We start from the raw sequence: 24,384 nt of genomic DNA, 5'->3' as shown, positions 1-24,384 counted from the left end.
TGGTGAGACTTTTAGCCTGGAAAGAACTGTCTGGTACCAGCGTGTGGTGTAGAGTGGTTCTCATGGGACTTTTCTCAACAGTGCCTACAGACCCAGTTTGTCTCTAGTTGATAAAATTGCCTGTGCTCTCTCTTCACAGCTATCCCTGCCCCATCTGCATATGAAAACACCAGAAATGACAGGCAGTCAGGAAGAATTTTATCTGACAGTGTGCTTACCAAAACTTGGATGTTCCGCTGAGGGGGGAAAAAGTTTGAAATCTACTATTTTACACAAACTGAATGTCTAAGAGATCAATTTACAAATCAGACTAGCAATTAATTAATTTAAATATTACTGAATAATTGGAAGCAGCTTGTGCTGGGAAAAGATTTGTGGTTTTTCATCAGCTTTAAGGAAGACAATGAGCACCTCTGTCGAGGTGGGGTTCTGGGACCCCACCGGTTCTATGAGGAAAACACTTTGAAGCACCCCAGTAAACCCATCTCCTGACCTCACTCACTCTCCTCCACCTCCAGCTATTATGATCGGGGTCTATTAAACAGACAAACACAGGAGGAAGTGGAGGGGAGAATGTGTAATAAGATCATAAAAGCACAATTACTATGGATCATTGGCTAGGGCTTGGAAATACTTTCATTATGGTGAATTGCATCTATCAGCTCACAGACATTTTAGAAGTAAACAAATGAGTTAGCAGTTTACTGCTTAGGATTCTCCAAGTGAGGGTTTATCCCACCAAAGGTAATTTCCCAACAATATTGGGGGAAACAAAAATACACCTTGGAGGCTCTACCTCCAAGCCTATGCTACCCTGTTTGCTAATTCACGGACCAAACGTTGATAATACGTAACGTATACATTTAACAAACCCAAACTGCCCAATCATGATGACACCAGTGGATAGATACACAGGATGCTTTAACATCGAATGCACAATTTGATGGTCATCTCTCACTCTAGGGACAGTGGAACCAGTGATTGTAAGGACTCAATATATAGGGCAAGAATCTCCACAGAGTAGTCTCCTTTTTTTGGAAGATGTGTTTACAACTGTTTTCTGGATAGGTCCCCATACCTCAAAGAGGTGCATGTATAGTTGGAAAATTTTTGAGTGAGGAAGCAAGACAACTCTTTCTCCTGCTTCCTATAAGATGAAATCTTTTCGATTCTCAGTTTCCTCAGCTGAAAAGCAAGCTAGATGGATCTGAGTGTCTCAGTATTCCTTGTATTTGATTGATGAGTTCGCCTAAGACTCATTCCATCTTCAAGGCCCTTATTCTAAATTTAGTGGGGTTTTTGTTACGGCTCGTATGTGGTCATGATGGGAGATTTAGACTTGTCTAAAATCTTATCCCTGATACATGCAAGATGTGCTCTATTACCAAATGTTTTGGAAATGCTGGGTTGCACCAAGTTGGGCTGGTTTCTTTTTTGAAGGACTTCTCAGGGCCTATGATGTATTGATAGAAATGATGACTTCTCTTCCTGCCTAAAAAAAGCAAGCAGGATGCTTTTGACAGGGTCCTTACCTTATGAGCAGAGGCACCAATCTGGTCTTAGAACTCTGACAGACGAACCTGCAGAGCAGAAATGTTGATCACCTGTTTCCTTGACAAAAAGAAAAAAGAAAAAAAGACGTCTTCTGACCCTTCCCTGTTGTTTAGGGAATCCCTCTGGAAAAAAGTCTCAAACAAAAAATCTAGACTTGCACCAGATCTGACATTTTGTTCTTGAGTTTGATCTCTTGAGTTGAAAGAGAGAGACAAAAAAAGGAAGGCTTTGAGATAAGTTTGAGGAAAATTCACACCATAGTGGTAATTTCTTGCTTCTGGTTATTGGCTACCTAAATTTTGTATGGCACTGTTTACGTAAACCATATAAATAGGAGGCAAAGCTATAATATTGAAGTATTTGGCACCGGACTGACTGGGTTGAACCCCCCACTCTACTACTTAGAAATGGTTGTGATTCTGTGCAATATTGTCCATCTCTGTGCATCACACTTTTCTCGTCTGTAAAATGGGAATTGTGATAGTAGCTACCCCAGAGAATAACTGGGGGTCTTATAGAAAATGTATTGAAATTTATTAGCACTACCATGTGCAAAGCATAGAAATAGCCATCCTTTACATTTGGAAATGGAGGCTCTGTTAACTGGTTTGTGCCTTAAATTCCTATGCCCAGATGCCTTATTATTCCAAGGCCTTTCCCTTAGTAGAAAAATAAATCTCCAAATATGGGGGAGAAGAACAAATTGCTAGGTGAAATTTACTTGCATGGATAGCTAATAAATGTTGATAGAGGTAATTAACTAGCCCTCGTTTTTATCTTAAAACTCTTTACTATATGTGCTTTCTTTTTTTCTCTGTGGAAAGTTACTGAATATACTACAGATTTGCATAACAATCTCTTCTTTTTAATGAAGTACATGATATATAAACCTTAGCCTTCAGGCCCATGTTCAGTGCTAGCAATGAATATTAAATACATTCAGCATTTTAATGAACAAAACCTAAATCTTTTAGAAACATCTATTCATCCTGACCCCTCGTATTATTTCAAATGAGTTTTATACTAATTGTTTTAAGAAAACTCTTTCTCTTCGATTATACTTCAACTATTTAAAAATAGGTAAACTTTATTGTACATTATCACTTGAATAGACTAAATAATTTTAGTGCCTCCACAGACAATTGGCTTTCAAATTGAAGCAGGGTGATTTATTTTTAAAAATAAAGAGAAATCATCAGCATTGAAATAGATTAAAATAGATGTCTTATTTAGAACTTTAAAAGCAATTCATTTTTCATATGTCACATTTAAAGCCTGGTTATTATTTTTAAAAAATATTTCAGACTATAATATGGGTTTGTTAACAAGAAACGCCACTGTGTAATAGTACAGTGATGAAAGATGGAGAGTAAGAAAACAAGCAGAATATCTATTTTACTTTTTTTAGACCATCTAAATGAAAATCATTTACTAAGACACATGGGACCCAGCTATGAAGTTAATAGGTCCACCTATTATGTTATAATAATCAGAAGTCATAGGAAGAAGACACACAAGAAAGTATGTCCTCTAGCAAGCTGGAATCACTTTAAAAACTAGAGCTCCATATACATGGGTAATAAAAGTTTTCTTGATTTATATGGTTGAGAAAATATTTTAGTCTTCCAGCTCAAGATGTCAGACCAAACAAATTTATTGCCCTTCTACCTCCAGTTCTACCAGGAAATATTGATTGACCACCTACTATGTAACAAGCAATTGAAGTAAAAGTACATATAACATGATGAACATGTCAGGGGTCCATCGAAGAACGAGTGTTGGGGGCAACTTCCCAAATTTGGGAAGCAGATGGGTTAAACTGATAACCCAGAGGGAACATCTGAAGTACGGTCCATACTAGGCTCAGGAAAATTTCATGGTAACAAATTTGCCCTGAGGACCAGTAGAAAAACTTGCGATTCCTCTTCTTTATTATCTAAAGCAAGAGTCAATGAGCTTTTTATACAAACTTTCTATAAAAGGCCAGGTCATAAATGTTTTTAGCTTTGCAGGCCATACAATCTGTCTCTGAAAAATACCCCACTCTGGGACTCCTGGGTGGCTCAGTCGGTTAAGCATCCAGCTCTTGGTTTCAGCTCAGGTCATGACCTCACAGTTCGTGGGTTCAAGCCCAGCGCTACCAGTGCAGAGCCTGCTTCAGATCTTCTGTCTCTCTCTCTGTCTGTCTCCCCATCCTTGTGTGCTCCCTCTCTCTCAGAGATAAATAAGCATTAAAAAAAATACTCCACTCTGCTGTTGTAGTGTAAAAGCAGTGATAGACAGGACATAAACAAGTGTGGCTGTGTTCTAATAAAACTTTATTTACAGAAACAGGCACTAGGTCACAGTTTGCCAACCCCTGATCTAATTTTTTTTTTTTTTACCATTGTGGCTATAGTATGTGATACAGACAAATAAAAAAGTTTAAAGGAAACTGGCTAGAATTTTATCCCCAGCCCAGCCTCTTCTCTGCACCCCAGGCCTGTCTGTGACTGCCTCTCCCACACCCAGGTAAATTTCCTGCATCCCCAACATCACTGCTGTTGAGACAAGGTGAATCCTAGGGATAAATCTTGGTATTTTCTTCACTCTTTATCTTAACCAACAGTAAACTCTACCTGTTTCACTTCTAAAGTGAATCAATTCACTTCTGTCCCTCTTTACTGCCAATGATGTTAGCAGAAGCCCCCTGGACCACTACAGCCCCCTGGACATCATCAGATCCGTCCTCATCTACCGTATCCCACCTGCAACCTCTTCTCCACATTCCCAGTAATTTGTTCAGCACATATTTGCTGAGTACCTGCTGTGTGCCAGTTACTCTTCCAGGCACTGGAGGCAAATCGGTAAGCAAAAGATATTTAAAAAAATTCTTGATCTCATAGAGCTTGTATTCTGGGCTATGTGTAGGGTATGTGGGACAGAGCAATAAACATAAAAGTCAATAATAGAGGATGCTCTTTCCAAACCCCAGCACAAGCTGATTCCCCTGCCTGGAGTGTTCAGCCCCCTCTGCTCCTGCTGTCCCCATTCTTCATGTCACTTAAATCCAGCTCAAGCTTCAGATCTCGGCTTATGCTTCTTTACTTTAAGAAACCTTTAGGTCTTCCCACATGCTGTGTCCGAGTGCACTACATTGGTTTCCTATAATTATATAATTGTATGATTGTTTGATTCATGTCCTTCCCACTAGACTGTAAGCTCTCAGACGGCTGGATTCATATCTTTCTTGGTCATTATTGTACTTCCGGTTCCTCCCACATTATCTGACATATAGTAAGTATTTAGTAAATGTCTGGTGATTGAATGAATTATGGTTTATTACCCACCTAAAAGAAAATACCAACTTACACATTTATTCTTTTTCAGAGTCTCGGTATAATTCTAGCATAAGGAATACTGAACTCGAAAACAAAAACACAAAATGAATAATACAACGTTATCATTTATAATCATTCAAAGTTCAATATGCTCATTCAGGAATCCAAGCCATGGTTGATCCCTTTCCTGTAAAATACGGCCTTGCTCACCAGATTTCTGGTTCCCCTCAGATTTACGTTGTCCATCCCTTTGAAGACAGACTAAATCATGTGATTTGCTTTGGCCATTAAAATGTGGGCAAAAGTGAGAGACATCAACTCAAGGCAGATGCATTTGAAAACTGGTGTGCAACCCTCCAGTTCCATCCATCTGGGTTAGTTTCCTGTGGCTGCCATAATAATTTATCACAATTGAGTGGCTTCAAATGACAGAGATGTATTCTGTCACAGTTCAGGAGACTAAGAGTCAAAAATTAAGGTGTGGATGAAGCCATGCTTCTTCTGAAGGCTCTGAGGAAGAATCTTTGACTCTTCTGTGTTCTGGTGGTTGCTGGCAATCCATGGCGTTCCTTGCCTTGTAGATACATGACTCCAGTCTCTGCCCTAGTCTTCACATGACCATCTCCCCGTATGTTTCTTCCACGTCTCTGTGTCAAAGTCTCCTTCTCCTTTCTCTTACAAAAATACCAATTATTAGATTTGGGGCCCACCCTGGTCCAGGCTGACCTCATCTTAAATGATTATAACTGCAAAGCCCCTACTTACAAACAAGGTCACACTGACAGGTATGGAAGTTTAGAACTTGAACATAGCTTTTGGCAGGGACACAAGTGAACCCATTCTACCTGTGAAGCACACCTTGAGATGGAGCCTTCATCAGCCTGGGTCCCAGGGTTATTGCTGGGAGACAGGTTTGTGTCTCCCAGTTCACCTCAGTTCAGTCCCATGTCTCCTAGGTAGACCGGTGACCTGAATCACCTGCACCAGGACAAGTATTTATCCCTATAGCTGTTTGATGACTCCATTTCCCTGATTCATGCAAATTAAATGTGTCTAGGCTGTATACCATTTTCTTGTCTGTTCTTCCATAGAATATATTCCTGTTGATCATTAGTTTTTTGTATCTGCCATATGCTTATCATTGTGCTATGTGCCAAGAGGAACATGTGGGAAATTAGACACAAAGAGCCCAGTTATAAGGAGTATATAATCTAATCTGGTGGATGAAACAGAAAAAACTATCAGGGTTGGCTGAAATTATCAGACACTAAATAATATGACTTAATAAGAGGTAATGCTAATAGGGCTCACAGTCTGTTCTAGGTACTATAGGAAGCACTTTACAGGTATTATAGCCTTTCAACCCCATGGAGGCGATACCACTTTGGGTTGGTGTTTTCTATTTTATGGGTGAGGAAACAAGCTTATAAAGTCTTTTTTTTTTTTAATGTTTATTTATTTTGAGAGAGAGAGAGAGAACACGCACACACACAAGTAGGGGAGGGGAAGACAGAGAGAGAGAGAGAGAGAGAGAGAGAGAGAGAGAGAGAGAGAGAGAGAGAATCCCAGGCAGGCTCCGCACTGTCAGCACAGAGCCAGACACAGGGCTCAAACTCACGAACTGTGAGATCATGACCCAAGCCAAAATCAGGAGACTGACACTTAACTGATCTGACTGAGCTAACTAACTTAACTGACTGAGCTATCCAGGCACCCCACAAGCTTAGAAAGTCTTAAGCCACTTGCCCAATGGTCATTCAGGATTCCATTCCAGGTTGGTCTGATTCACAAATTTGAAATCCCATGGCCTTTCCTGTACTGCCTCTTCAATTCAGCTCAACCTTGATAGCCTGCTACTAGATGGTGGTCTCCACTCTGATCTACACAAAGTTTGGTTGTCCGTATGCAGTTATCCTCGGACTGCACTTATCATGTGGCAATATCAACAGGTTGTAGTAATAAATAGAATAGTTAAGCCACTCTTCAATTTCTATCTCAGCATTCTGAAGTCGGCCTTTCCACCTAACTGGTTTTTATGAACTAATCCAAACTCAACCTTTCATCTTTCCTCTTATAAGATGAAACTTTCAGACTTAAATTCTCTAAGCTGAGATGCAAAGATTTGTCGTACCAGGGGACTTCATGTCTCCTCTAAAGCATTAAAAGCAATGAAAAAAAAAATAATAATCAAAAGAAACAACATGAAAACAAACCAACCCTATTTTTAAGTGTTTCCGATCTTGTTTCAAAACAGCCTAATGAGGATTGTTTTCCAAACAGCCATATATGAAGCCATCCACTTTTGAAATCTGATTTTCCTGTGTAGACATATCCTGTTTCCTGTGCTTGGAGAAGCAGGGAATACCCAAGCTGGCATTCAATAGTAGCAAAAATGAAATAGACCATTTTTTAAAAATTGTAGGAATGTTAAAATCCATGTTGACTGGTTTTTACATTTACCTGGCAGCATTCCCATGCTAGCGTTGGCATGGAGACTGGAAAAGGAAACTTTCCACCAATCTGTCACTTGCTACTGTTTCCACTTACTTTACTGTGAGTCCAATTTTAACAATTTTTTCAAAGTTAAAAAAGTTTTATTCTTTTTTTCTTTTCTGTTCCAGGACGTTTCTCAAACGTAACCACGGGTAAAAAAGAAAGCTTTTAAAACTCAAAGATTTGGTTTTCCAAATATTCAGCTGTTTAACATTCAGATAATTGCCTTCCTTTTTTTTTTTTTTCCACATTTAGTCTGAATGCTTTGGCATGGGGAACCCCACAGTCTGAAAGTAACTTTGTCCCAACTCTCCTCACTGCATTTATTAAAGAGGCTGAAAGAAGCATCTGCTTTTCAACAGTTTCTGGTCCTTAAGGGACCAGGGAAAGCCAGAGGTTCTAACATTCAGAAACAAAGTTGGGCTTCCCAAAATTTTGATGTAAGCAAGGTGGGCAGTGGCCACAGCTGGGTCTTCTTGAAGTTGTTTTCGCTGAAGGAAAACAGGCTGGAGATCCTTGGAACTAGGGTCAGAGACAGAGGGCAAATCTGCCACTATCCTGCCATGGGTAGTCTAGAACCCGGTAGGCCCTCCACTCATATTTACATGAATGAACAAATCACAGTGGTGCTGTGTGGCATCTTCCAAGACCGAGGGGTGATTTTCCTGGGCTGGACCGTAAAAGAGAGAGCTGCCTACCTACAGTTCAAGGGGCCTCAGGCTGGCACCCGAAGCCAGGCGTTCTCATTTCCCTTTGGCATCATCCTGAACTGCTCAGCCTGAAGCTGGCGCAATGTTAAAGAAAGGAGGAAATGCATGCGAGGAAAATCAGAGAGGAGAGGGTCGGGAACAGATGTGAACATAAAGGGAAAGCGTTAGAAATGAAAGAAAGAAATTGGACTCCCACAGCTGGAAGGACAAACCCCACAGTGTCGTCAGGGATGTGGGATTAGGGGTGATTTTGCTCGCCCTTTGTTCTTTTTTCCTGTCTTCCACGTTTCCCGGCTTATTTGTTTGATGTGTGCCTTTTCTGTTCGGTTATTGGACCATGAGGCCAGACCCCAGTGGCAGTACCTGGCATGCAGCAGGCGCTCTGTGAAGACCTACAGAACAAATGAAAGGGTTCCGAGGCGCCTGTCCCTCCCCTCCCCGCTCCCCCGGGTGTCCAAGCGCCTGGCACGTAGTAGGCGCTCCCTAAACATCTGCACAGCAAATGAGCTGCAAGTTTTAGGCGTCGAGCACGTGGAGCTTTGGAAACCAGGACATTGAACGAGCGTGCCTCAGACCACAAAGCGGCTCGGGCGCGTGTGAGAGGCGGCGGCGGGCTGGAGGCGAGGCGCGGGCCGGGAGCCGGGCGCCCCGCGGGGGGCTCTGCCTGCGTGGCGCCCGGGGCGGGGGCGCGGGGAGTCGCGCGCCGGCACGTGCTCGTCCCGGGGCCGCCGGGCCGGGGTGGGAGCGCGTGTGCGCGTGGGGCGTGGGGTGTGTGCCCGCGCCGTGCCCCCCGCGCGTGCTGCCGGGCGGGCGCCGGCGTGAGTCACGGCGGGGCTCGCCTTTATAACGGCCCGCAGGCTCGCGCCAACCGCCCGCCAGCCCGCCCGCCCGCCGCTCCGCGCTCCAGCGAGCGCGCCCCGGCCCCGCGCCCCCCAACGGCCCCCAACCGCCGCGCAGTCCCGAGGGCGCCATGAGGGGCCCGCGCTGCGCCCCGCTGCTGCTCCTGCTGCTGCTGCTCACGCCCCCCGCCGGGGACGCCGCCGTCATCACTGGGGTAAGCGGCCCCGGACGCACCTGTCCGCCGGGGATGCGCGCCCGCGCTGCGCCCGGGGGTGGGGGTGGGTGGGTCAGGAGGGGAGCGGCACGGGGAGGGTCGCCCCGGGCAGGGACACCTGCCCCGGTGGCCCTTTGGCGCGCTGGGAGAGGTGCGCTGCTCCAAAAGCGGCAGACGGTCCGGGACATTGGGTGCGACTTGGAAGAAAAAGTGAGCGAAGTGTTACCCACCTCCTTTATCACCACCTTCTCCCGCTTGTTTCCGTCCGATCTCCTTACAAGCTCTCTCCTCGAGTTTGGTCGGTTTTTCTGTTAAGCTGAAAGAAGTTTGCTTTCAGAGTCTTCTCTAGTACTTCTTTGAGACGTTCCAGCGTCGAACCTTACAATTTGCGAGGCCCTTTCTGAAATGCAAAGGGGCAAGACGAATATCCCCCAATCCTGAGACTTGTCCTATGGTCAAGGAATTTGCTCGTCTGGCTTCCTCCGCAGAAACCCTTAGAAATAACTTGGTCCGAGGCCATGTGTGCGCTTTGAAAAGCAATGGGGGCACTTCCTTCTGTTTCCAGGGCTTTCCCCCCCCCCCCCCAGTGTCTTGAGGTTTTCCTTGTAAAAGTTCTCCATTTCCAGTTCCTGATAAAGCACCTCCAGTGTCCCGGCATAATTATGGAGTAGGTTGCAATGTAGGTGTTAGTTTCAGCTTTGAGAAGTTGTCCTCATCATTTTTGGAAGTAGGAGCTGATTCAGTTTTCTCTCCTGCTCCTACCAACAGTTTTCTCTGGGTGCACCCGAAGGATGAGTTTACAGTACAAAATTTAAAAATCTTGTCTATTTTAACATCAACAATGCAAAACTGCTACCGTTTCCTGGTTGTTCACCTGCTTTACTCTTTTTTTTTTTAAGTCTTAAATTAACACCTCCATGAAATTACTTCAATTATCTAAGTGCACATCATGGGATTTCAATAAACCTTTTATGTTTGAACAGATGATGCGTAATGAAATATTTAAATTTGAGGGAAATGTCATTGTATTGAGAAAATAAAGCTCCACTCTCCCAAGTTAGTTAATAGGGTTTATAGCATCTTGAAAGACCTTGCACAGTAACAGTATTTGGTTATATCCAATACGTATTATAAGCATTGTGGTATTTATTAAAATAGAGGTTTTTACAAAATGTATTTGAATAGCTTTGTCAGTGTGGTTGGAAAAAAACAAGTTTTTACAGGTCTTTTTAATATATGAGTTGGAACATGATTGGGGTTTTTTTCCCCTCTTCCCCTGCTGGCTCATTTTAAATTTCTCCCTAATCCTCTGAGCCCAGAATTCCTCTGCAATATAAGTATCTTTTTGTTCCATTCACAGGACAACACTATTTGAATAGATCTGCAATGGGTTAAGGATGCGGGGCATTAGGCAACAGCTGTCTAATTAAAAATACATAAACCTATGCAATTCTTTGTGAATATTTCCAAGAACTGAAGTTTTTTGTTACAAAAATGAAATTTTATCACATTGAATGTTTATCTGTTAGAGAAGTTTAGCGTGGACTTACATATACTGTTTTTGTTGTTGTTTTACCTCAGTGATTTTTTAAAAAATTTTCTCTAAGCGACATGGCAATAAAGAAATGTAGTTATGTCTTCATGACAGGAACCATCTGGAGCCAAATGAAAAACTTAGTAACTTCTCGTCTTCAGGATGTTAAACATCCAAGTGATTGATTGAATTTTTAAAAGATTTTGGCTGGCTTTTGATTGTCGTATAAAAAAGGGTTAGTGGGGCTTCAGAATTCTGGGTCTTGGGCATCTGTTGATATAAAATACTGCCTGAAACCTCCACCTTAAATATTTACCTTTTTTTTTTTTTTGTAATATATGTCGTTCATTTGAAATTGATTTATATTCCACATAGATTTGTTAAGAACATATTGGAAAAGATCACGTACTGAACCTCTCATTTACGGAATGTAAAGGCCACATGTACGTGATTTCTGGCAAACGCATAAAAATTAGAAAATAGAAACGTTTGGATGTTTTCATATAAATGTCCTAACAGTCGGAAGTGAAAACTGTAGTTTTTGATCAGATAGTTGCCTTAAATAGAATGAGAAAAAAATTCTCATGAGGGAAATAAACCAACCCTGGAGCTAGATGGTTCGTAGTTTTTAAAGAAAAATAGTAAACAAGGGTGTGCTCATATATTTATGTTTTGAGAACTTGGGACTGGCCCCAAAACATTGAAGAAAAAGAACTTTGGAAGAGTGTGCTAGTTGTTTCCAGTAAATGTTAAAAACTTGAATTTCTGTCTAAATTGTAGACTTTTTAGTTTCTTACACATACAGTACAGTATGTTTTACCTTAGCTCTAGCAAAACAGAGTATTGCACACCACTCAAACTAAGCTTCCTATTTTTTGTTGGTTCTAGGAAGGAACAATTGTCCTTTAGATCTATTTTCATGCAAATAAATTTAGACTGCATTATTTATTTCCATTTAGAGAGAGTATGAAAATTTCTCCATAGTTGATTCTTTAATTACTTGTATTTACAATTTTTATATTGGGAACAGATGGCCTGAATAATCATTGTTGATAAGTGTATCTGTCGTTTGCATTTCTAAATCGGATAAATCTTAAAGAATAGTTCCACTGATTTTATAATGTACACATATGTATATCCTAAGCCAATAATTTCCTTTTTGTAGGTTACTTACCCCAAAAAAAGCATAACAGAAGACAAAAGTCTTGGTTTGTCCATTCCCAACCCATGAAATTTCTTTCTTTAAAGAGGAAATGGTGAAAATCAAGTCAGTGGTGTGAGAAACATCAAGTCTCATGGACCAAAATGCAAATATTTGAAAGGGAGAATGAGCACTTTTAAAATTTACATCAGTGCCTTTATGGGTCTGGAGCATTTCATGCCAGATTTAGAGACCACTTAAATCCCTTTTTAAAATTGGGCCCAACGTATTCTGCAGTTAATAGTCATAAAATCTTTTGATTCAATTTATGTAGTTCCTAATGGCCATGTATGGTATAAGACTAATGTAGCCTCGTTTTTCAAGTTCAAAGCCAATTCAGCCACAAAATCCTAGAAAAGAGAGGTGATTTTCTATGTGCGTTTTTTAACACACATAACATTTTCTATGTGTATTGATTTAAGATTTTCATAATGTGTGGACCATTATGTAGGCCATTGTTTTTAAACTAGGAAAATCTCTTCTGATCAGATTTTATTCTAAATATGTTCAAGAAAATGAAGATTACAGTTATTTTTTATGCGTGAGTATTAAAATCCTAGTGGTTGGATATTTAAAGAGCCCTTTTTACTGCTAATTTTGGATTTCCTTAGCCTGAGTCTTCCCTGCTATCTGTATTTATCTGTCTGTCTGTTACTTTTCAGGCCTGCGACAAGGACCCCCAGTGTGGTGGAGGCATGTGCTGTGCTGTTAGTATCTGGGTTAAGAGCATAAGGATTTGCACACCTATGGGCAAAGTGGGAGACAGCTGCCATCCGCTGACTCGTAAAGTTAGTATATATACCCAGGTGCTCAGTGGTTCCCTTACGTTGTGGTAACTCAACTCCCGGCAAGGCCTGTATGGCATAAAACCCAGGGTAATGCGCTTGAAATCACAAGTGAGAGAAGGTGACGACGGGAAACCACATCCTCTCCCCTCTCTCCTTCCATTATAACCAGCTGTGTCCTCTACTGTCCTCACCCTGTGAATCATTTTCATACCATGGCTTTCATGACCTTAGAAACATGTCATAAAAATAACTTCAAAACCATGAATTTGCCTAAAAATTATTTAGGACAATATAAATACAAATATCAGACGTACTGATAAGGCAGAGGTAAATAACTTTGTGTTTTGTCTCTTACTGAAAACCATCAATGATACAGTTACCTTGTATCTTAATTTAAAAATCCTCTATTTTCCCTTAGTCTACGCAGTACACAGTTCATAATCCTAGAGGTTAATGGCGTTTAATTTTCCAGTTTATTCTTTTATCTCAAGTATAAATACCCTAATGACCTCAACAACACTTTTGGACAGTTTTAGCAGTTAGTGGTATGACCATATGAAGGCAGGGTTGGACGGTGCTTTAGAGGGTGTGTTGCAGACTGTCCCGTCCGCAAGGGTCTGTCAGTTATGTTACTTCAGGAAAGGGTGGGTAGGAGTCAGGAGGGAGCAGAAAAGTCTGTGGAGACTGGAGAGTCTCAGCCCTTCCAGATCAAAACTTTGAAAATGATGGGATCTCGGCAGGCTTCCCCAGCAATACCAGGTGACAGTGACTGCTCCCCTAGTGCCACCTCCTGGTTTCACCCAGCAGCAAAGTGAAGTCCAGAGCATCAAAAGGCGTTTCCCAGGCCAGGTGGCTTGTTGGGAGGCAGAGCTCAGTCTTTCTGCAGCATTCTCTCTCCGTGTTGTATACTCCTGTTTTAAAATAGATGGGGTGACCAGGCGCCTGGATGGCTCAGTCCATTGAGCTGACTTTGGCTCAGGCCATGATCTCACGGTTTATGAGCTCGAGCCCTGCATCGGGCTCTGTGCTGACAGTTCAGAGCCTGGACCCTGCTTCAGATTCTGTGTCTCCCTCTCTGTCTGCCCTTCCCCTGCTTGTGCTCTGTCCCTCTCTTTCTCTCTCTCAAAAATAAATAAACATTAAAACAATTTTTTTAATTTTTTTTAACGTTTTATTTATTTTTGAGACAGAGAGAGACAGAGCATGAACGGGGGAGGGTTAGAGAGAGGGAGACACAGAATCTGAAACAGGCTCCAGGCTCTGAGAGGTCAGCACAGAGCCCAACACGGGGCTCGAACTCACGGACCGCGAGATCATGACCTGAGCCGAAGTCGGCCGCCCAACCGACTAAGCCACCCAGGTGCCCCAAAACAATTTTTTTTAATAGATGGAGTGTTTTTGAAGCAAACTCGACCCCGCCTTCTACATGTAGTTTGGGGTTGAAAGCTGTAGTAAGGCCCACCATCTTCCTCATATGCTACAGTTGTAGATAACAGTTACTATTTTGACTTTCTCGGAGTAAAGGTAATGCAGTAAACTGGATTGTTTTAGTTCTGTGAGCTGTAATAGAGACTCCACTTGTTTGGGTCTCTCTGAAGGCTGTTTGGCTTTCCTGTGGTTTCCTTGAGAAATACTTCCTGTTCTGCGTAGACCATCCCTCCTGTGGTTTTACAGTCATTTTAAAGTATGACATGCACCTTTTATTCTTGGCCGCTGTAAGACAGGAAAGGTTGTAAGCCGTTAGTTGTCTGTCTCAATGCCAAACTCCCTGCAGGGAAGTGACACCAACCCAGTCACCCTTGGCATTGATGTCTCGTTTTTCATCACCCTTATCAAGGGCAAGTCCACGTTTGTACATGTGAGTCATTTGAGCCATTGAAAAGTCTACTCTTAACCTTTTCTTTTAAGAATGACATTCTCACACAGTGTTAGCATAACCTTACGCTCCCTGCATACTAGAGTCACGTGGCCTGCTTGCTAAAACAAGGAGAAAGTGACACATTCTACTCAACTGCTGTTTGTATTCATAGCAATTACAGTTGCCACCTGTTGAAGGCTGTGACGTACCCCACACTCTGTACTAAATGTTATATATGCGTTTTTTTAATTTAATACAAGATGTGCCTATGAAGCACATTTGTTTCTGTCCTGTGCTGCATACAACCACCTGCAGCCTCAGAGGAGACTCAGTAACTGGCTGAGGTCACAAGGTGATAGGTTGCAGAGAGACACCGGGCTCCATTTCTGTCTGACGCTCCAGCCAGTGTTTTTGTGGTGTGAATCACCATACTCTTCTGCCTCCACAAAAGCGGTTTCGTTGGAACGCTTTGTACTCCAGTTAACCAAGACTGGTTTGTGTGGGACGAGAGATAATGGTGTCCGCATGGGAATTTGTCACATCCTATGTAGTTTTGATGAGCTTCCCAAATCTGAGGTTATTTTAAAAAAGAGAACCAAATAGTGTTTCCCTGGGTTTCTAGATAACTTCCAGTTCAGGTCTCGTGCAAGGTCATTTCTGAGAGTAAACAAAATCATTCTTCTCCCATAAACCCAGGTACATCTCTGCACTTTGTTTTTACCATAGTTTTAATAATGAAGTCTTTAATGACAAATTATGGTTTTCATATTAGAATTAAGTGATAAAAGAACTGAAGGATTAAAAAAAAAAGAAAGGTTTCTTTTTGTCAGATCTTAACTTTTCCCCTATTCAGATGCCCACCTGAAAAGTTTTTCTAGAACTCAGTGTTACAACTTTTCATCCTGGATACTTTTCTGTCTTGAAAATACGTTTTCATCGGTTATTTCAGTGGCCTATTTTTAGAGTAGGTCCAGGAGTTATTATTTGTTCTGGGCGGAATTAACTTATCCTGGTAAAAATCTAGTTATTTCCAGATTATCTCTCCACTATATTGTATTCAAAACAACTTGAGGAAAAAAATGTTTGTAAATGTTTCCTGGTGAATGTAATATATAGAATTCAACTTCAGACTACAGTTTAATAGCTCATCGGTAAATGGTAAAAATGTAGACACTGCATAGAAAATTGTATTTTAATATGACGTGTTCAGTACTTTCTTTCTTCTTCTTTTTTTTGGGGGGGGGGTTGTTTGTTTTGCTTTGTTTTTAAAGAAGGGTCACAGGGATCAGTGTTTTTAAAACACCAGACTGTAAGTGCAGACTGCTCCTGTTTAAATTTTAAACTTTCCATTCTGGCTTGACTTAGTCATTAGCCACAAATGTGTGTTTATTTTGATAAAGTGAATAATATTTGATGAATGAAATTACAAACTACAGGTAGGAATTGATAGTCACTGGATTCAGTTTACTGTTTTATTTCAGATGCATTAACTAACTTGTGGACTTTATAGTGACTGCTAGGCTATAATCTTATAATTGTACAGTTTTTAAGTTTACATTTGATAATTCAAAAGTAGAATAAAAGATCATCCTCCCTAAGAAGGACAGAGTGTATGTTTTCCAAATACATATTTGGTCAAATGAAAGTTTTAACATGTATTCATTTTTAACAATTTTCTAACAATTAAGGATGAATTGCTGAATCGTATGTCTGCAAGGAGTATTTTACTGTTTAAAAAGAAAAACATTATTTTAATATTTTAATTAATACCAACACTTTTCACAGTTGACAAAGATTAGCCATTTCTATCCTGTTCTGATTACTGCTTGGCTTTGGAAGTTTATCATTCTGTGATTAATACTTTTATTTTTATAATGTGTGATTTATTATTTTTTCTTTTTTTTAATTTTTTTAACATTTATTTATTTTTGAGACAGAGAGAGAGCATGAACAGGGGAGGGTCAGAGAAAGAGGGAGACACAGAATCTGAAACAGGCTTCAGGCTCTGAGCTGTCAGCACAGAGCCCGACGCGGGGCTCGAAACCAAGGACCGCGAGATCATGACCTGAGCCAAAGTCGGACGCTTAACCGACTGAGCCACCCAGGCGCCCCTATTTTTTCATTTTAAACAACTGTGTTTCCTCCAAAAAGTTGTTTCTGCTCTGTTTTGTATATTTAACACTTTTTTGTACCAGTTTTGTTTTTTGTTTTCTGGGTTTTACATATATATATATATATGTGTGTATATATATACACGTATATAGACACGCATATACACACACACACACATATATATATATATACACACACACACACATATATACACACACACACACACACACACATATACACACACACACACACACACACACACACATATATATATATGGCATGACACTTCAATACTTGACCAATATATTTTCCTTTTCTGAAAAAACATTTTTTTTCCAGTTAAAACCTGGGACATTTTTGTGTTTTTTTTAAAGGAAGATTTTAAAAATTATTAGCTGTTTCTATTTTAAAATGATAAATTTAGAATTACAATGATAAAACATTGTAATTATAATTTCAGGATAGAGAGTACTTCTTAAAACAATATTAACTAAAATATAACTTATGTAAGTATAGAATTTAGTGGAAGATGGGTCGAAGAAAGCTTAGTACATTAATTTCCTCATGTTTCCTATCACAGGTGTCAGAAGCCACTATTTACATTTTCTCCCTCAGGACAGCATCATGGCTGTGCATACAAGTTCATTGTTAGAAAGACTCAGAGGACATAAATATACTTTAGTCTGTATACTGACAGATATACTAAATATACTGCTGACAGTATGGGCCCCATAGCTCTTTGTTGTGGGGGCCGGCCTGGACCCTATAGGATGTTTTAGCAGCATCCCTGGCTTCCTCCCACTAGAGGTCAGCAGCCTCCTCTCTCAGTTGTGACAACCAGCCGTGTCTCCGGACTATGACAAATGTTCCCTGTGACAGTTTGGGAGATGGAAATTGTTCTGGTTGGGCACCCCTGGCCTCACACTACATTGTACTTAGCCTCACAGGGCGCAGTGAGGGGACACAGCAGCACCATTGTATTAGGTGCCCAGCAGCTACCCAGGCACATACTTCGTGTGTCCTCCCTACCACAAGGGGTACTTGTGGCTGCCACAGATGAGAGCCACGTGGGTTCCCCTAGACCCATCCTTACCACCCTTACTTCTTGCCAGTATTTTACTCCCCTCTAGACCCAGAGGCCCCGGGCATATATGCCAACAGCTTCCCCAACCCACGTGAAGTTCCACACAACCCATGAGGCCAACCCCCTCATTCCCTGTTTTCCTTTACTCTTTCAGAGGGCACAGTGCAGTTCCATGTGAACCCTCTACTCACAAGAAGACAAATAATTGCATTATTTAGGGTTGTATGAATATATACTTACTCCAAAAAAAAAAAATTGAAGAAACATTTTAAGACTTGACCCAATCAAATACATTGGCGATCTTCCTAATTATTAAAACTGGAGACTGGGAGTGGCAGAAATTCTGAGATTTTGGGCTTCTATTTTAGGCACTACTATGGCTATTTGAAATTTTGTGAACTATGTACTTTTGTTGACAAAAGTTAATGTACAAAACTGGCTTTATTAAAAACACGTAACTTTTTTATTGAGATAAAATTGGTATATAAATTATGTAAGTTATGCAAACAACATTGTAATTTGAGATCTGTCTGAAGTATAAAGTGATCACCATCCAAAGTCTAGCTACCATCTGCCACTGTTCCATTAACCCCCTTTCCCCATTTTGCCTGCCCCCCCAATTCCTCCCATATTGGACTAGTGCTTTTTATGTGACATGACCACAGTTTTCTTCATGTATGCTTTTTTTTTAAGTTTATTTATTTATTTTGAGAAAGACAGAGCACAAGCAGGGGAGGGGTGGGAAGAGAGAGAGAGGAGCGGGGGAGAGAGAGAAAGAAAGAGATTGAGAATCCCAAGCAAGCTCTACACTGTCAGCACAGAGCCCGACGCGGGGCTCGATCCCATGAGCTGTGAGATCATGACTTGAGCTGAAATAGTCAGACGCTTAACTGACTGAGCCACCCAGGCACCCTCATGTATCCTTCTTTATGTTTCTTTCTTTAGCAAAACTGACTCTGTTGTGAGAGAAATCACAAACAATACATTTGTTTTGTGGCAGTGCTATTATTTTCTCTTTAAAAATGCCACAAATGGATAAGAATCATGCCTTCTGGAAAGTTCTAAAGGTTCTACCTTGGCTATTTCTAGAATTTTCTGTTTCAAATTTTAGTCTATAAGAAACGGATTGAGTTAATTCTAAAATAAGCCATCAAATTTGGACTGAATAGTTAGCTCCTTGGCTATATATATGCCTCTGAATATGCATCTTCTATATACTTTGTAATGTATCTGGCTGTTAGATATCTATTAAGTTTGTCACACAGTATATGTAGATCTAGAAATGAACGGGCCTGTTGAGAAAATGTCAAGTATCTAATAAGTGTATAATATCAGAAATGGAGTTCTTTGTCATTATGAGCTCACAGATGGAAGGGGAGGAGGAAAACCCGCTAAGGGCAGGTGCAGATAAAAAAAAAGAAAAAGAAAAATATCTATGGCAGGGGGTGAAAGAAAGACAGATATTGAAAGAGGGGAAGTGGACTTGATAAGAATAAGACAAGGGAATCCAGGTATAAAAGGTCCTGTAAGACAGTCTAATCATTATGTTAAGATTGCCAGGGCAGATCTGGGCCTAGGCTAATACCCTGTTGGTGCCCTCAATAAGAAAAAGAAGAATTCACAATATTTTTGATGTTTTATTTATTTTTGAGAGAGAGCAAGAGAGCGCACAAAGAGCAGGGGCAGAGAGAGGGGGGCAGAGGATCCAAAGCAGGCTCTTTGCTGACAGCAGCGAGCCCGATGTGGGGCTCGAACTCACAAACTGTGAGATGATGACCCGAACCGAAGTTGGATGCTCAACCCACTGAGCCACCCAGGTGCCCCCCACAATATTTTTTAAAGAGTCACACAGACCTGTGACCTTGTGAACACACTGCCAGGGCCCTACCTAAGCCCTGCAGGGAACCACACGAGTGAAGGCCCTCACCCTCTTTGGCTTCGCAGTAAATCCATCTCTAACTTTGGTGGCATGAGCCCCTTGGGTTCCTGCCTGTGCCAGGCATTGGTGTGCCGAGTGAGCAGAAGCCACAGGATCTGGGAAGGCCACCCCTCTGCCTTCAGGTGGCACATAGTCTGTGGTGGGGGCTTTGCCAGGAGAGAGGCCTTTAACACATATTTTCTCCAGTGTCTCCTGTGGACCAGGCTAAGTGCCATGTGCTCACAAAGGAGATTTCTTCACAAAGCTTCAAAGTGGGGGGGATGGTGGTATTTGAGAAAAGAGCAAACTCTGGAAGAAAGTGGGACTGGGTCTGTGACATGTCCACTTTCAGCTGGGTGACTGCAGTCAGCCACATTACTTCAGCCCAAGAGGAAGCCACTTACGGGGTGCCTGGGTGGCTCAGTCGCTTGAGCTTCCGAATTCAGCTCAGGTGATGATTTCATGGTTCGTGCGTTCGAGCCCCACTTCGGGTTCGCTGCTGTCAGCACAGAGCCTGCTTCAGGTCCTCTGTCCCCTTCTCTCTCTGCCCCTTTCCTGCTCTCTCTTGCTCTCTCTCTGTCTCAAAAATAAATACGCATTGAAAAAAAGAAGAAGCCACTTGGCTTGTGTCAAAATGAGGCAAAAATCTGGCACACGGGTTTGGTGTGACATTGATGCCCAGTGCCTTATGAAGCCTGGCCATGGCAGGTCTCCACTGTTATTTTCCTTTGCTGCTCTCTTCAGGGTACTGAGAACCCACATGACAGGCCAGAGAGTGATCATGGTGTCTTGAAGGACAAATCACAAGACTGTAAGCACCATGAGGACACTTACTCATAGCTTAAACTGTCTTGCTGGTTACCTGTCTTCCCTCATTAAGAAGTAAGCTCCATGCTCGGCAGAGGCCTTTCATCTCCTGTCCATCTCTGTATCCTAGCACCTAGAACGAGGATGGATGTGCTGGTGACCCTCACTGAACTACTGCTGAATGAGTGAATGAAAGAAACACGTTTGGCGTTGTCCATGTGGAACAGCCGGACGTGTGCATTATAGTTCTCGTACGCTTATTTCGGGTCTTTTTCCTTCATTATTGCTGCCCGTGTTTGTTTTTCTCAACGCCAGCTCTGTTGGCACGTTGGGCCAGATAGTTGTTTGTTGTTGGGAGGCTGTGCTGTGCATTGTAGGCTGTTAAACAGCATTCTCTGACCTCCACCCACTGGATGTGACTGACACTCCTTCCCCCAAGCCGTGACAAACCAAAGTGTCTCTGGATATTGCCAGATGTGCCCTCTGGGACAGAATCCCCCCCAACTCAGAACCTCTGGCCCATGCTAGTGGTTTTAGGTCTGACAAAGTGAAGCACTCAGAGGCTCAGGGCTAGAATAGATGATGAAGGTCCTGGGTGCTAACTTCTTATACGGTCCACGTGTGATCGTCTAAGCCAGTCGACCCGCACCCACTTCCTCTGACATGGTCTCCATGCCAACAACTGAGCTAGCCATCTGTGTGCCCTTTGACACACACAGTGACAGAACCATTCTGCGCACAAGTCTGCATGGAGCTGACGGCCGTGGCACCTGCGTGTAGGCACTGAAAATGAGGCCCTTGTGAAAAAAAGGCAGAAGGGTGTCTCTGCCTGTTCACCCCATGCACACCCTGCCCTCCTATTGCTTCCCTCTCTTCCTTTTGTATTTATTGATCACAGTCATTTCCCTGGCCCTTCCAGAACCATTTTGGAAATGGAAGGCAGGAGAGAAGAAAGAGGAAGAGAAGAAAAAGGAAAAAGGAGGTAAGAAGGACATGAGCATGGTACCAACCCAAAGACAATGCGCAGAATAATCAGTCCTGACCGTTGTTGGACCACCATACAGTTGGGTTTGTCCTATTATTTCAACCACAAAAGAAGGTTAGAATGGTTCTGTCACTGTCTGCACAGTCTTTCTTTTCTTATGTGCAAAGAAATTATTTAGAAGGCATCTGGAAGATGTATCCGAGATTTCCTCCTCAAGACAGATAATTGGTATGGGGCGGCCTCTTTTGGTGGAATAGAATTAGGAAATCCACTAAGAATGATTAGCGGAAAAAGCATTTGAATTGAGAAACAGAAAGGATGCATTTTTGTGCCATGTGTCAACCGAAAAAGGATCCCTGAGGCATGAGTCTCTGAGAGCTTGCCTCTCTCTCACGTTACCCTGGCTGGGAGTAATCTGCCATTTCATTGATTATCAACTGCCTCCAGGCCTGGGCTGAAAGTTTCTTGCTATAACTTGCAAAGTAGACAGATTCTCAAGAGGGCACGATTCCCAGGGGAGGGAGAATGGATGTTGTCCTTTGCCTCTAGAAAGAATATGTACTTTGAGGTACTCCCGTGCCCCTCAGACAAAGGACCACCATGCCACTTGCCTCCTTAGCCCAGCTTCATTCGTGGCATGGGCAAGACTGAGAAATACCCACTGGAAGACTCTTGGAATGAATCCGACCTTTCTCTGCTGGCTCTCCCTAGGCCAGGGCTTGGTTTGTTCCATTTCTGTGACTCGAGCTTGCCTCCTTCCCTAATTTCTCTTTTGTTCTTCTCCAACCCCCCCCCCCCGGAATTTTGACCCCTCTGCCATCTGTGTGCAAATGTGTGAATTTATGTGTTGATCCTTGTCAGTGACTTCATATTTACTCATTATATCAATGTGAACATGCCCATAATGTTATGCCCTCCTTAATGAGCTTCATTAGTAGGATGATATACAGACCAAAAAATGAGAAGAAGTGAAAGGCAGTGTAGCTTGGTGGTTAAAAGCTTGGTCTCTCTGGCCCAGGTGGCCAGCCAAGCTTCGAGTTCTGGGTATGTGACCTTGGGCAAGTTACTAATCTCTCTGTGCCTCCGTCTCTCATCTGTAAAATGGGTATAATTAAAGCATTTGTCATCTTCACAGAGTGGTTGTAAGGATGGAAAAGGATAATATATAAAGAGCTGAGCATATTACTTGATGAATAGTTCACCATATAACACCAGCTGTTGTTATTCAGAGATTTCTCGAGAATTGTTTTTTGTTATGTGTGTTTGGGTGTTTTGGTGTTTTGTTTTGTTTTTAATGATTCCTGCTCTGACTCAGTTTTTTTCTTTTATCTTAGGTTCCATTTTTTGGGCGGAGAATGCATCACACATGTCCATGTATGCCGGGCTTAGCCTGTTTACGGACTTCATTTAATCGATTTATTTGTTTAGCCCGAAAGTAATCACTTCAGAGTAGAAACTTTAAATGTGAACAACCACATGATGTCTGTAAAGTCTATTTACTTGTGATTGTGCCCAACAAGTATAATATGCCAGAAAGAAATGCTCTTGCTTCCTCAGCTATCCAAGTAACGTTTCTATCTTTGATGTTTAAATGACTTTTTTTTTTTTTTTCTGAAAGAGGATTTCTATTTTGGATAGAAATGTAGAGTGCGGGGCATCATGGAACCGGTTCTCATTTCCCTGTTTGTGTTTTGGCTTGGTCTGGCCTTTTTTAATGCCAGTAACTCACCCATTTTCACAGAAATGAGGAGAATAAGAATTTGGTCTTTTGTTACAGAAACTTTTTGTCTGAAACCCCCTCACCCCAGCCCTGCCCACCACCACACACACACACACACACACACACACACCCTCTGGTCTCTTTTCTCTCCTCAAAGAATTTTAAGGCCCCCACTTATTCTTTGCCATTTCCCTTCTGGGCCCTCTAGCATTTTAACGAGGGGAACAGGGTTGTTAGATATCCTTCAGCTTGCTGGGAAAATCAGTGTGGAAAATCAAGCTTTTTTGCCTGATACTTAAACAGCAAAGGGTGTGTGGTTGAACTAGACACTCCACAATTTTCCTGGACGAAGTAGAGGTGGGCATACTCTCCAGCTTTCGTGGAACCTGTCCATGCGACAGAACCTCAGATCCGCTGTGTGACAGGTGTGAGCTCAGAAGGCATGGAAAGTCCGTTTAGACCTTATTTCTAGATTTAGGGTTTTTTGGGTTTTTTAGTAAGAAACACTTCTCCAATATGTTACACTTCTTTTTCTTCTTGTGAAGTTTATTTTTTAAGTCTCATAATTAGAGATTTTCCAGAAAATGTCCCTTGAAGAGGAAGTATTAATTTTAATCTGGCATAACACTAGTTACCATTTTAAAGTCGGTATTAAGCTGTAATTTAAACTTGTAACCAAAAGGTCTATTGTAATGGGTTACCTGACATCCTGCCATGTGTCCCTGTATCAATATTGCTGTGTAAAAATTCTGTATCAGAATAATGACAGTATTGTATATCATTTGATTTATTTTAATATTATATCCTTATTTTTGTCACAGTTGTTGTCAGTTTTTATTACAAGCAGATTTCTATTAGCTCACATTCTAAAATGGGTAAAGACCCCCAAATTGGTAAAATAGCACCAACAGTATTTGCGTGTTCACTTTACATACAGGAAAGTTCTGTTTGCATGAAATTGTAAGGTAGTACAAAAAATAAACAATGTGTAAATCGGTGAGGGTTTTGGAACAAGAAGGAAAATTGTGATATGCAGAACTGGTTGTAATCAGGAATGGACTCATGGGATTTCACTGTATTGATTCAGCATATAGTGACCCAGTGTTTACCAAGAGTGGTCAGGCAGGATGCGAGGTGATAGCCTTAAGGTGATGCCAGTGGCCCAGCCTTGCAAAACCCACCAAGTATTGTAAATGGAATCAACGTCAACAAATAAACAGCTTATGAAATGTGTTCAACTGAGTAA

The 24,384-nt window shown here is 41.8% G+C and overlaps 1 protein-coding gene across 2 annotated transcripts; it reads left to right on the top strand.

The window, feature by feature from the left end:
• Positions 1-8,928: 8,928 nt before the first annotated feature.
• Positions 8,929-24,371, top strand: PROK2 (prokineticin 2). 2 transcript variants are annotated; one of them, XM_023249960.2, is made up of 4 exons: positions 8,929-9,131; positions 12,529-12,654; positions 21,353-21,415; positions 22,753-24,371. In XM_023249960.2, the coding sequence occupies exons 1-4, from the start codon at positions 9,048-9,050 to the stop codon at positions 22,855-22,857; spliced, it is 378 nt and encodes a 125-aa protein (XP_023105728.1). In that variant the 5' UTR covers positions 8,929-9,047; the 3' UTR covers positions 22,858-24,371. The 2 variants fall into 2 exon arrangements, with proteins under 2 accessions (XP_023105728.1, XP_023105729.1); XM_023249961.2 differs by lacking the exon at positions 21,353-21,415 and having other exon boundaries at positions 8,978-9,131.
• The last annotated feature ends 13 nt before the right edge of the window (positions 24,372-24,384 follow it).

This window comes from Felis catus, chromosome A2, assembly GCF_018350175.1.
Source record: "Felis catus isolate Fca126 chromosome A2, F.catus_Fca126_mat1.0, whole genome shotgun sequence".
Classification (NCBI taxonomy): Eukaryota; Metazoa; Chordata; class Mammalia; order Carnivora; family Felidae; genus Felis; species Felis catus.
The sequence above is the reverse complement of the archived record's forward strand: the minus strand, read 5'-3'. Positions and strand labels throughout refer to the sequence as shown.